General features: G+C 42.6%; 1 protein-coding gene and 1 pseudogene across 3 annotated transcripts in view; both read left to right on the top strand.

Moving 5' to 3' along the window:
- Window positions 1–8,826, top strand: part of XPNPEP3 (X-prolyl aminopeptidase 3) — a 39,672-nt gene extending 30,846 nt beyond the window's left edge. For all 3 annotated transcript variants that reach the window (XM_024579304.3, XM_024579303.3, XM_045187177.2), the window contains one exon: window positions 5,845–8,826. In XM_024579304.3, coding sequence (XP_024435072.1) covers window positions 5,845–6,011 — 167 coding nt within the window. In that variant the 3' untranslated portion in view covers window positions 6,012–8,826. The remainder of the gene's footprint in view (window positions 1–5,844) is intronic.
- Window positions 8,827–9,634: 808 nt separating this feature from the next.
- Window positions 9,635–10,191, top strand: LOC112322026 (large ribosomal subunit protein uL11 pseudogene; annotated as a pseudogene).
- The last annotated feature ends 3,336 nt before the right edge of the window (window positions 10,192–13,527 follow it).

Here is a 13,527-nt window from a genome sequence, read left to right as displayed (position 1 = left end):
TCCCTTATTGACAACCCTCATGTTCTAGTTGTTTGCCTAGTTTGCTCTCGTTTTTGTTTTATGTGTGGTCGTTAATAACTGTGAGTTTGCTGTCATTTTTACTGTTCCTATTTGTGGTCTTCTTTTTCTTAGGTAACTCCCTTTAACATTTCATATAATAAGGGCTTGGTGATGATGAGCTTCTTTAACTTGACCTTATCTGAGAAGCACTTTATCTTCCCTTCCATTCTAAATGATAGCTTTGCTGGATACAGTAATCTTGGATGTAGGTCCTTGCGTTTAATCTTGGGCAATGTAATTATGATGTGCCTTGGTGTGTTCCTCCTTGGGTCCAGCTTCTTTGGGACTCTCTGAGCTTCCTGGACTTCCCGGAAGTCTATTTCCTTTGCCAGATCGGGGAAGTTCTCCATTATTTGTTCAAATAAGTTTTCAATTTTTTGTTCTTCCTCTTCTCCTTCTGGCACCCCTATAATTCGGATGTTGGAACGTTTCAAGGTGTCCTAGAGGTTCCTAAGCCTCTCCTCATTTTTCCAAGTTCTTGTTTCTTCATTCTTTTCTGGTTGGATGTTTGTTTCTTCCTTCTGGTCCATACCATTGATTTGAGTCCCAGTTTCCTTGTCATCACTATTGGTTCCCTGTACATTTTCCTTTGTTTCTCTTAGCATAGGCTTCATTTTTTCATCTGTTTTTCAAACAGATTCAACCAAGTTTGTGAGCATATTGATAACCAGTGCTTTGAGCTGTGCATCCGATAGGTTGGCTATCTCTTCGTCGCTTAGTTGTATTTTTTCTGGAGCTTTGAAGTGTTCTGTCATTTGGGCCATTTTTTGTTTGTTTGTTTGTTTGTCTTGGCGCGTCTGTTACTTTAAGGGGCAGAGCCTTAGGTGTTCACCGGGGCGGGGTAATGCTGGTGGCTGCGCTGTGACGCTGTACGTGGTGGAGGGGCTGAGTGGGAGCAATGGCGCCCGCCTCACTGTCCTCCGGATCTCAATCCTTCACTCCGATACCCACAATCAAACTGGGCCACTCTGGTGCTGGTTCCCGAGTAAGTGGGCCTGTGCACACTCTAGGCCCCTGTGGGTCTCTCCAACAACCTCTCCTGTGAGGCTGGGAGTCTCTCCTGCTGCCGCCCCAACCCCCAGGGGCGCTTTCAATCAGAGGTTTGAGGCTTTATTTCCCCGAGCTGGAGCCCTGGGTTGCGTGGTCTGCTTCACTGCCCGCTGTTCGTCCGGTTTATCTGTGGGCGAATGTGGTGCCGCAGGGTGCTACCCGCCACTCTGCCTGCCCCGCTCTCCGCCACTCTGAGTCCGGCCCTCTGGGTTTATCTGTGCAAATGTGGGGCCGCAGGGTCTGCTGGTGCTCGGACTGCCTGCGCCATTTGTCCCACACTCCGCCAGTCTCAGTTCCGCCACAGCCACGCGAGTCCTCTCCACCCCGGTGCCCGTCTCCGCCCCTCCTACCAGTCTGGATGTGTTTATTTTCTATTTCCTTGGTGTTGGTCCCCCTTGCTGTTCGATTCTCTGTCAGTTCTGGTTGTGCGAGGAGGCTCAGTGTGTCTACCTACGCCGCCATCTTGGTTCCTCCTTCAAGAGTCAGTTTTTAAATACTGATGCTGTTTTTGTTGTGAAAACAGATTTTATTCTTAGATTTCAAGTGTTTCCATCTCTAAAGTATGTAATTATAGCTGGGACATGGCTTTTTTATACATGCTGGAATGTGAACCTCTTTTTAATTAAAGTATAGTTGATACTCAATATTATATTAAAGGTGTACAACATAGTGAAATTTCACATCTATGCACCTTAGAAGTAATTACCACAAAAAGTCCACTGTCCATCTGTCACCAAAGTTACTGTGGCATTATTGACTGTATCCCTGTGCTGTACTTTACCCCTCTCTGACTTACGTGATAACTCTAACTTTGTTCCTCTGTGCCCTTAATCCCCTTCACTTTTTCTCCCACACCCCCACTGCCCAACCCTCTGGCAACTATCAGTTTTTCTGAATCTATGAGTCTGTTTTGTTTGTTCATGTGTTAATTTTTTAAGATTTAACACATGTGAAATGATACAATATTTGTCTTTCTATGACTTATTTCACTTTGCACAATACCTTCTGGGTCTATCCATGTTGTTGCAAATGGCAAGATTTCATTCTTTTTCACATCTGAATAATGTGTAAATATACATCCAATTCTTCTTTATCCATTCATCTGCTATGGACACTTAGGTTGCGTCCATATCTTGGCTATTGTAAATAATGCTGCAGTGAACATAGGGGTGCACATATCTTTTCAAATGCTGAATTAGTGTTTTTTTCCTTCAGATAAACACCCAGAAATGGAATTGATGGGTCCTTCTTTGTCTGTTGTTATAGCCTTTGTTTTAAAATCTGTTTTGTCTGATACAAGTATTGGTATCCCAGCTTCTTTTTTTATTTTGTTTCCATTTCCATGAAATATCTCTTACATCCCTTTACTTTCAGTTTGTGTGTCTTTCAGTCTGGAGTCTCATGTAGGCAGCATATGTAAGGGTCTTGTTTTTCTATCCATTCAGTCATCCTATGTTTTTTCAATGGAGCGCTTAGTCAGTTTACATTTAAAGTAATTTTTGATAGATATGTACTTATCACCATTAATTGTTTTCATACTAGATTTATAAGTAGTTGGTCTACTATCTTCACTGTATGTTGCCTTCTCACTAGTAAGTGAGAATTTTCTTCTTTCATGTATTTTCTTACTTCTAGCTGTGGCCTTTTCTTCTCCACTTGAAGAATTCCCTTTAACGTTTCTGGTAATACCTGTTTAGTGGTGATGAACCACTTTAGCTTTTGCTTGTCTGAGAAAATCTTGATCTCTCCTGAACTTCTGAATAATAACCTTGCTGGGTAGAGTGTTCTTGGCTGCAGGTGTTTTCCCTTTCATCATGTTGTATATACGGTATCACTCCTTTTTGGCCTGCAAAGTCTCTATTAAAAAGTCAGCCAATAATCCCTTGGGCATTCCCTTGTGTGAAACTAGTTGTTTTTCTCTTTCTGCTTTTAAGATTCTCTTTTTGTCTTTAATAATTTAATTAAAATCTGTCTTGTCATGGGTCTCTTTGGGTTCATCTTGTTTGGGACTCTGTGCTTCCTGGACTTGGAGGTCTGTTTCCTTGGCCAGGTTAGGGAGGTTTTCACCCATTATTTCTTCAGATGGGTTTTCCATCCCTTTCTCCCTCTTCTCCTTCTGGGACCCCTGTGATTCAAATGTTAGTACACTTGATGTTGTCCTAAAGATCGCTTATGCTACCTTCATTCTTTTCCATTCTTTTTTACTTTTGATCTTCCAGTTGGGTGATTTTCACTATCCTGTTTTCTTGATCACTACCCATTCTTCTGAGTTATCTGATCTGATGTTGATTCCCTCCAGTGTATTTTTCATTGAGTTGTTATATTCTTCAGTTCTGATAGGTCTTTTTTTTGTTTTTTGTAATTTTTATATCTTTGTTGAAGTTCTCACTGAGTTTATCCACTTGTCTGTAGAGTTTGGTGAGCATCTTTATAACTATTACTTTGAACTCTATCTAGTAGGCAGCTTAGCTCAATTTCATTTAGTTCTTTTTCTGCAGTTTTATCCTGTTTTTTTGTTTGGAACATACTCTTTTTTTTTTAAGATTTTATTTATTTTTAGAGAGAGGGGAAGGGGAAGAGAAGGAGAGGGAGAGAAACAGCAATGGTTGCCTTACCTGGGGACCAGGCTGCACCCAGGCATGTGCCCTGGCCAAGAATTGAACCAGTGACCTTCTGCTTTGTATGATGATGCCTGACCAACTCAGCCACATAGGTCACGGCTAGAACATAATCTCCTCTCTCCTTATTTTGCCTGTTTGTTTCTATGTATTAGGTAGGTCAGCTAAGTCTCCTGGTGTTAAAAAATGGCCTTATTTAGAAGGTGTCCTTTGGGGTCCAGTGGTGGAATCCCTCTTGTCACCAGAGCCAGGTGCTCTGGAGGTATCCCTAGGTGGACTAGTGTGGCCTCCTGTTGTAGTGGGGCCACAACTTCAATGGATACACTGGCAAGTGAGGCTGGTCCCTGGCCCACTGGTTGTGAGGGCCTGGCCACCACTGTTGCAAGCCTTCGGTGTGGTTGGCTACATGGCCCAGCTACACTGTTGTAGACACATTGTTGTGTGCTGGTGCCGACTGAGGCCACCCACTGGGTGTGGTGGAGCAAGAGTGGATTTGAAGGGGTGCTTGTCTGGGTGGGTCCTCAGGGACATGCCTGATGTGGGGTGAGATGAGCAATGTTAGCAAGGTTAATGGAGAGTGTCAGATACGATGCCTGCCAGTGTTAGAACAGCTACATTAAAGAAAGGGAGAAAATGACACCTGCCAACACCTCTGACTTAGGAGAAAGTTCCAACAGATCCCCGTTTCTTCAGCACACACCCTAAAACTAGTCAATGTGTCATCTTCACGTATAACTTAGGTGCTTTTCAAACTGCTGCCTCTGTGCCAGGACTCCGAAAGAGCACAGCTTGGGTTTCCTTCAGCTTTTTGGCTCTCCCAGACATAAGCCCCACTGGTATTCAAAGCCAGATGTTATGGGTGCTCCTCTTCTTGGTGCAGGTCCCCCGGCTAGGGCTTGGACCCCTCACTCTTCAAGGACAACCTCCGCAGTCATGATATCCCTCCCACTTGTGAGTCACCACATAGGGAATGCGGGATGGGGGGTGTTGACTAGACTTTCAGTGTGGCTTTTTCTGCTTATCTGCAGTTGTAGAACATCGGTTCTGCTGGTCTTCAGGTCATTCGCAGAGACAGCTGCTCTATGTGTAGTTGCAGTGTAGGTGTCCGTGAGAGGAGGTGAGCTCAGGATATTTCCACCTCGCCATCTTGAACTCAAACCAGGAGGCTCGTTCTTGAATGCCAGTTTAGCTTGTCCATGAAATGTCGTTCCTTGTGGTTGGTGCACTACCCCCACAACAAACGTGTCTCCGGGTGGGATCGCTGAGTTGGGATGCATCTTTCATAGCATGCTTTGAACCCAGTCATACGTTGCTACCTGTGGCCTCACCTTACCCTTCAGTCCCATTGAGTCAATACATGGGTGCTTGCTTAGACTTTTAACTACATTTTTCTTTGCCGATCTTTTCTTTTTATCATAGAGCAGCAACTGTGAGCATAGATGGGGAAGTTTACAGTTTCTTTACTGTGAAAAGACTGTTGTCTGTCTGACTTCATGATTAGAAAGGGTACCTTGGGCTCTTAGAATTTTCCAAATATCCATTAAAATCTTCCTGTTTCTCTTATTTTACAGTGTGTACATCATTTACGTTGAGGGCTTATTTGAGAGGGCTTATTTGAATATTTCTGCACCTCCTGGTTGTTCAGTCTAATAATTTCTAAATAAGTGTTTTTTAAATACATTTTAAAACATCCTATGTCTTTATTTTAGCAAAACTCCCTTTTCCCAAAGAACTGTTAGGCAGAGAAAGAATTCATCTGTGTTATCTACCAGTTCCCAGCATATATGGACATACGTGTGAGTTAAGTAGCTTTAGTGGCCTGATTGAGCCTCTAAAATATGACAGAATCATGGTCGACATTACTGCAGTGACATGGAGCCTGCAGTCTGTCTACAAACTAACTATAATAATAGTTTTAGTAACGACAGTCAACATCATTGACCATTATGTACCAGACACTTTCATATGTATTGTCTCATTTCATCTCCACAACTCCTCGGTAGACACTTGTTAAGATCCCAGTTTTACAGATGAATATTAACAGGTTAATTTACCTGCCTCAAATCATCCAGTGACTGCCTTTTGTAAACAGCACATTCTTTTTTCTACTTCTTAGGCATTTATATTCCAGAGGATGACAGAGATGCCCCAGAGAAGTTCCGTGGTCTTGGTGTACGGATTGAGGACGATGTAGTGGTGACTCAGGACTCACCTCTCATCCTTTCTGCTGATTGTCCCAAAGAGATAAATGACATCGAACATATCTGCAGCAGGGCCTCTTGACCCTCATTGCAGCCCACGTGCATCTCAGGTTCAAGGGGTGTGCACTGGCACCCGTGCACATGAGCTTTCTGAGTGCTGTCCGTGTATGAACCTTTATCTGCCTGTTTCATTTGGGAGTGTGGGAACTGTATGAGTGTATGTAATTGTGTGTGTGCTGTTTTTTTGTTTTAAGTAACTAGAAATCAGGAAAGTTGAATTTTTGGACTGTATGTTACTACAACTTCAGTAACATTAATTCTGTAGAATTAATGACCCAGGCAAGTTTAATTTTTAAACATAAAGATAGCTCTTGGTTATATCTGTTCATGCATTCCAGTTAACGCATTCAAATGCACAGAAAATTTCTCCTCTCCAGGTCTTTTCCTTTCAGAGCTTTTGCTGAGATTCACCTAATAGCATAAGATACTTGTATGATGCGTGTATTTGGACAAAATCACCAAGGTCTCTACCTACACTAGAAGCCACCCATCGGTGATTGTGTGTGGCAAATACATGCCTTTCATACAGGTACCGACCTATTCTAGAGCCTGCACATCTCCTGGAGCCACACGAGCCCTCATGGCACTGGTGTCCTACAGTCCCACCGTGTAGCCACCGGCCAGATTCCAGCAACAGTAGCTATCAAACAAAACAGCTTTGAGCCTTCTCGCTACTTGGTTGCCTAGGGCCTGGAAAGTGTTTATATTCTTGAAAAGGAAGGACATGAAAGAGAAAAAAAGGTATATAGGTATCTGCTACAGGTCCAGACCTCTGTCCATCCATCTGCTCTCAGTCTGAAGATGATTCCTTTCCCAGACATCCATGCTTCCTTTATAGATTCTGAATGCACTGCCTCATAGCACCCCCTTGAAGCTGCTCCTCTGGCCAAGAGCAGATCCTCTACTTACCTAGTTAAAGTGAGAGGAACGGCACCTAGTTTTCAGGGAGATACTCCTGTTGGCATTCTGTGATTTCCTCTAGTGCTAACAAAAACAAAATACAAAACCCACCAAGTGCCTATAAACAGCCTGAGATGATCTTTCTCTGCTGATAGCACTGGAAGAAATCTCTCAGCACACCATTGGACACAGTTATACAAGAACTCAGTTTGCAAAGTGAACAAGGCTAGATTTTTGCAGATGGTTTATTTGGGAGCTTCTGTCAAAAAGAGAAGCTTTAAGAACTAGTGTGTCTTCTGTTAAAACTGGATATGAATCTAAGATATGTAAAACATGCTGATTACTGGAGCATCAATCTGAGGGTTTTTAAGAAAACATTTGTTTTAGCTGAGCACAGGCTAGGGGATTAACATTCAACTGCAGCGATAGAGGCTTGCCCACCTTACCAGGAAAACCCAAGGTACGGAGCCCAAAGCAGAGAGGCAGGAACTTCATCAGGAGACATAATACACTGAACCAAAGTGATGCAAATCATGTCCTGACAGCGTTTACCCACAATGCCTGGCTTTGCTAACCTGATCTAAGCAACTGTGGAAAAGGATGGCCGCACAGCTGGAGTCATCCTCTCTGTGCCTGCCCTCCCTCCAAGCTTCTCAGTCCTAGGCCACCTTCCAAAAGGACTGGACTGAAAATAAATCCCCAACTCAGGCTTCTCACCCTTGGGCCTCTGTGGCCCTGATAGCCCTTAGATTGGGTTTCCTTTGTTCATTCACAATAGCGGAATAAGGAATTTCCTCTCTCCCTAGAAATCATTTTCTGTGGTCTTCAGTGTTTCAGCTAAACGTTTAGGCAGGTTTCATGTATAGCAGCATAAAACAGACTCTTGAAAAGACTCCTTCCAGTTAGATTCCAGTCAAGTTGTACAGGTGTTGCCAGTAGTAGTTTGAAAGGCTTCTGTGGAGTTACTGTGCTGATTTGTATTCCCTGACCCAGGTGTATTGCCTGTGGAGCCCCAGATGAACCATTGCCGCTAAACATTTGAGTCAGACTGTCAGGACCATCACGAGATGACCTAGTGCACATCTCCGAGTGGCAATAGGGGCAGTCCGATAGATCAGGCTTGTGAGCGGCTGACCGAACACAGTGCGGGAGTCTCTGGCACGCACCACAGACATGCCCCGTGTTTCCCTCTGCATCTCAGTGGGATAAGTGCTTCATGTACATACCAGGCCCTCCTAGAACCAACACCATAGTTTTCAGAAATCTTTCACATGTTCCACTGGAATTTTTCTCCCTGAATTGAGTAGATGAGCTTGAATCATTAACAGTGCCATCTAAATGAAGGAAGCATTATCTAGATAGCCTCTGCCACATACTTTTATATGTTTATTTTAGGAATTGCTGTTCTCCCCTCCCCCCATAATCAGGAAATGGGCAGTGGAGTAAAAACTACTCTGCCACAGCCCTAATATCCACATTAGGAAGCTACTTCTGGTGGTAATGTCAAGTTCTCTGTGTGGGTTTTAAGCCGGGGCAAATATACTTCAAGCTGAAGTGTTTAATGCTCCTAGTAGAATGAGAAGATGAATACATCAAGAATCCCTAACGTTAGGGCAGAATTCCATTGTCACAAAGCATGTGGGTCGTCCTGGCTGCTCCTCCGACCTCAGCCCCTGTGTCACTGGGGAGCTTGGAGTGAGCATCAGTGTTGTTTGGGTCAGGGGTCCCCATGAAATCAGGCCTCTTGGGGTGTGCTCCTGAGGATCTGAGAGAACTAGCTTTCTTAGCATTTCTTAATGCTTTCATGCAATTATATAAATTTGGACAAAACGCTGTTACTTTTAAGGCCCTTTCCACTGAATATGGTTGTCATTCCCCAACAAGGGAAAAACATTTGTTATTGTCATTTTAAAAATAAACTATAAAACAAAAGAGTAGCACATGTGTGTTATTTTCAAATCTAGAATCTATAGCTTTAACCTTGAGAACATTTTTATTTACAGTTTTTTTTAACCCTCACTCTTGTATATGCATTGCTTTGAGAGAGAGAGAGAGAGAGAGAGAAACATCTATCAATTGCCTCCCATATGCACCCTGACCCAGGGTCAAACCCACAACCTAGGAATGTGCCCTGACTGGGAATCGAACTCACAGTCTCTTGGTGTACAGGACAACACTCCAACCAACTGAGCCACCAACTAGGGCTCGTTTAGAAAATATTTTATTTTATAGAGTGTCCATTAATTGCTGTCACAAAGTCATGATAGCAAACTTGAAATGATCTTACTAGTCATAGATGGGGGAGAAAACAGTGGGTTAGATGCAGCCCATTAAAGATCGACTCACGGATCTAATGTATATAGCATGATGCCTGTGGTTGACACCACTGTATCGTATAATTGAAATTTGTGAATAAGAGAGTAGAACTTAAAATGTTCTCACAAAAAAAACCCACATAAATATGTGAGTTGATTGAGGTGTTAATTAACTAGATGAGGGACATCCTTTCACAACATCTTAACATTTTGTCAATTATTCTGCAAGAAAGCTGGGGGGGAAATGGTTTACTCTCCACAAAACTAACCCATAGGTCTTCAGACAGCCCCTGTAGAACTTGAGTCTAAACTAGAGCTGTCAGCATTTTATAAAGGTTGATTTTGTGGGGAAGTAGGATCAATTTGCAAAATTGTAAATATGTGAACTTTTGGCTCGGAGCAGGCGAAGATAAAACTTTGGTGGTCCCAAATCCGGATTCACTCGACACCAGCCACCTCCACCATGCTGTCAAAGTTCATCCCCAAAGAGATCAAAGTTGTATATATACCTGAAGTGCAACGGTGGGGAAGTCAGTACCACATCTGCACTGACCCCCAAGCTTGTCCCCTGGGGCCTGTCTCCAAAAAAGGTTGGTGATGACATCGCCAAAGTGACTGGTGAATGGGAGGGTCTGAGGATTACAGCGAAACTGACCATCTGATCGGAAGAGACTGGCCCAGATCAAGGTAATGCCTTCTGCCTCTGCCCTGACCATCAAAGCCCTCAAAGAACCACCAAGAAACAGAAAGCAGCAAAAACACATTAAGCACAATGGAAACACCACTTTTGACCAGATTGTCAACATTGCCCGACAGATGCAGCACTGATCTTCAGCTAGGGAACTCTATGGAACCATTAAAGAGATCCTAGGGACGGCCCAGTCTGCAAGCTGCGGTGTTGATGGCTGCCACCCTCATGACATCACAGATGACAGTAGTGCAGTGGAATGCCGGCTAGTTATCTACAAAGGAAAATATTTCAATTGAAAATCATTTGACAACCAAAAATAAGTAAATCTGTGCACTTTCTAAGTGAGCCATATCAAGGATCCTATGTGACTGTCTGGTGTGGCTCAGTGGATTAGGCGCCAGACTTTGAACCAAAGGATCGCTGGTTCGATTCCCAGTGAGGGCACATGCCTGGGTTGCAGGCCAGGTCCCCAGGATGGGGCCCGTGAGGGGCAACCACACATAGATGTTTGTTTCTCTCTCTCTCTTCCTTCCCCTCTCTCTAAAAATAAAATCTTTTTTTTTTTTTTTAAAGAATCCTATGTGTAGCCTTCTCTCCCTATTAGGAATCCTATTTAAAATCTGAGGCATTCTGTAAGGCACGCTTTCCAACACTTTGCTGATGCAGACTCTTCAGTAATAATGTCTTCAATTCTTCATAAAACCTATCAACAATACAGGTGACACAAGTAGGTGTCACCTGTATTACACAAATAGGTGACAAACTGAAAATTTTTATTTTCATTCAAAAATTTCCCCTGCCTGGTGTTCAGTGGATTGAGCACCGGCCTGTGAACCAAAAGTTCGCCAGTTCAATTCCTGGTCAGGGCACCTGTCTGAGTTGTGGGCCAGTTCCCCAGTTGGGGGTGTGCGAGAGGCAACCATTTTCTTTCACATCAGTGTTTCTCTTCCTTTCTTTCTCCCTCCTTTCCCATCTCTCTAAAATAAATAAAATCTTTTCAGAAAAATTTTATCATTGAACTTGTGAATGGTTAAATAAGTGATCTATCCATACAATGAAATATTATTCAGCCATAAAAAGGAATTAAATACTTATACATGCTACAACATAAATGAAACTTAAAAAATATGCCTAGTGAAAGAAGCCAGACAGAAGAGGCACATACTATATAACTCCATTTTTTGTATGATTCCATTTATGTAAAATACCCAGAACAGGCAAATTTGTGGAGATATAAAGTAGATTAGTGGTTGTCAGGGGCCCAGAATAGGGGTAAATGGAGAGAGAATGCTAACGGGTACAAAGTTTCTTTTTTAGGTGGTGAAAATGGTCTGGAATTAGTGGTGATAGCTTCCCAACTCCGTGAATATACTAAAAACCATTGAATTGTATACTATTAAAGGGAATTTTATGGTATCTGAATTAAATCTTAATTTACCATTGATATTAAAAAGGCACCTAGTAACTTTATTTCTAAAGATCTTATTTACTCTTTAGAGAGAGGAGAAGGGAGGGAGAAAGAGGGAGAGAAACATCAATGTGTGAGAGATCTATTAACTGGTTGCCTCTCACATGCTCCCAACTGGGGAACCAGGGCCCCAACCCAGGCATGTGCCCTGACTGGGAATCAAACCGGCAACTTTTTAGTTTGCAGGCTGGGGCTCAATCCACTGAGCCATACCAGCCAGGGCTAGTAACTTACTTTCAATGACAAAATGTAATGTGAAATTTCTTATAATATGGATTTCCAATCAAATTAAGATCACATCAAATGTTTCAAGATAATGAAGTGATAATTTGCAGAATGTACATGTATTTTTTTTAATCCTCACCCAAGGGTATGTTTAATGATTTTTTTAGGGAGAGAAATATCGATTGGTTGCCTTCCGTACATGCCCTGACCAGGGATTGAACCCTCAACCTTTTGATACATGGGACAACACTCCAACCAACCGAGCCACTCAGCCAGGGCTGTACATGTATTTTTAGAATAGTCACCCTGCCTATAGCTTTGACCACAAAGGTCAGAAGTACCCAGCGTACGTGTAGCAGAAAACAGGGCAATCTGGAGCTGTACTGGCAGAGTCCACTCTTCAGGCCTATGACACCACCGCCAGCATAAACTCAGGAACCTGAAACAGCAACTGCTCCAGTAACTGCGCGGCTTCTTTGTCTTTGATGAGCAAAGGTGCACTCAACAGCTGCTGCTGAAGTGGATGGCCAGGTGACAGAGCTCCTCCTTGGCCATATTTAAGTGAGTCCAGGGCTCCTGGTGATGTGACAGGTAAGGGGGCTCTGGCTGCTCCAAGTTCCATCCATCTGGCCACCCTAAGGACAGAGGGGATCAGTGTCTCCCACATGCTAATGTCAAGGCACATCACTTAGGGCAAAGGTGACCTAATCTGTGGGCCAAATCCAGCCCTCCACCTTGTTTTATCTGGCCCAGCACCTTGTTTCTACCTGGAGGCAGCGCTGAGCTCTCACTTAACTGTCAAGGAGTAGTTACATTTGTACAGTCCTAAAATTACATTCGGCCCTTTGAAGGCAACCATGAGGCTGATGTGGCCGACAGTGAAAATGAGTTTGACAACCCTGACTTAAGGTATTTTAGGTCACAAAATCTAGAATTATGCTGAGTAGGGCTTACCTTGGACATAAAAATTTGTGGCACTATGTAAACACTGATCCCGATTTCTACCAGTTTTTAAAGCCCAGTGGTTCTGGATAGTTGCCACTAAATGTGATCTTTCTTTTCCTAGGAAAGTTGGGATTGGGAAGCTTACAATGTATGCCAAAAAATGTTGGGTTATGTTTCTCTGCATATTATATAGATTTAAATCTGCAATACTCTATAGCCAATCCCTGCACTGATTTTAATCTGGGCAGTGAACAATACATTATATGTAAATAATTCTTTACCAGAAGGATCGGTGTATATAATAAATCGTACTTGACATTGCATAAAGTAGGTACATCAGGTGCAGAGTCCACCTGCAAAAGGGGACTCTTATACTGAAAGAGTATACCTTGAAAAAAATTTTTATTATAAGAGTATGGTGTCTCCTCAACAAATTAAACAATTACCACTTGACTCAGCAATTCTACTTCTAAACATATACTCAAGAGAATTGAAAGCAGCAGTATTCACAATAGCTGGAAGACGGAAACAACCCAAATGTCTATCAGTGAATGAATGAATAAACCAAATGTATAAATCCATACAATGGACTATTATTCAACTTTAAGAAGAAATGAAATTCTGATACATGCTACAATGTGGATGAACCTTTAAGGCATTATACTAAGTGAAATAAACCAAATTAAAAAAGAACCAGTATAATTCCACTTTTACAAAGTGCTTAGAGTAGTCAAAACCGTAGAGACAGAAAGTAGAATGGTGGTTGCTGCGGCTGAGGGGAGGGAGGATGGGGAGTTAGCGTCCAATGGGGACAGAGTTTTAGTTTGCGAAGATGATAAAGTTCTGGAGATGGATGGTTGTGATGGGTATAAAATCACATGAATGCACTTAATGCCACTGAAGTATATGAAAAAATGATGAAAATTATAAATGTTATGTATATTTTACCACAATAAAAAAATTAACTATATTAGCATGTGTGCTGGGGGAAGAG

Source organism: Desmodus rotundus, unplaced genomic scaffold, assembly GCF_022682495.2.
Source record: "Desmodus rotundus isolate HL8 unplaced genomic scaffold, HLdesRot8A.1 manual_scaffold_217, whole genome shotgun sequence".
Classification (NCBI taxonomy): domain Eukaryota; kingdom Metazoa; phylum Chordata; class Mammalia; order Chiroptera; family Phyllostomidae; genus Desmodus; species Desmodus rotundus.
The sequence above is the reverse complement of the archived record's forward strand: the minus strand, read 5'-3'. Positions and strand labels throughout refer to the sequence as shown.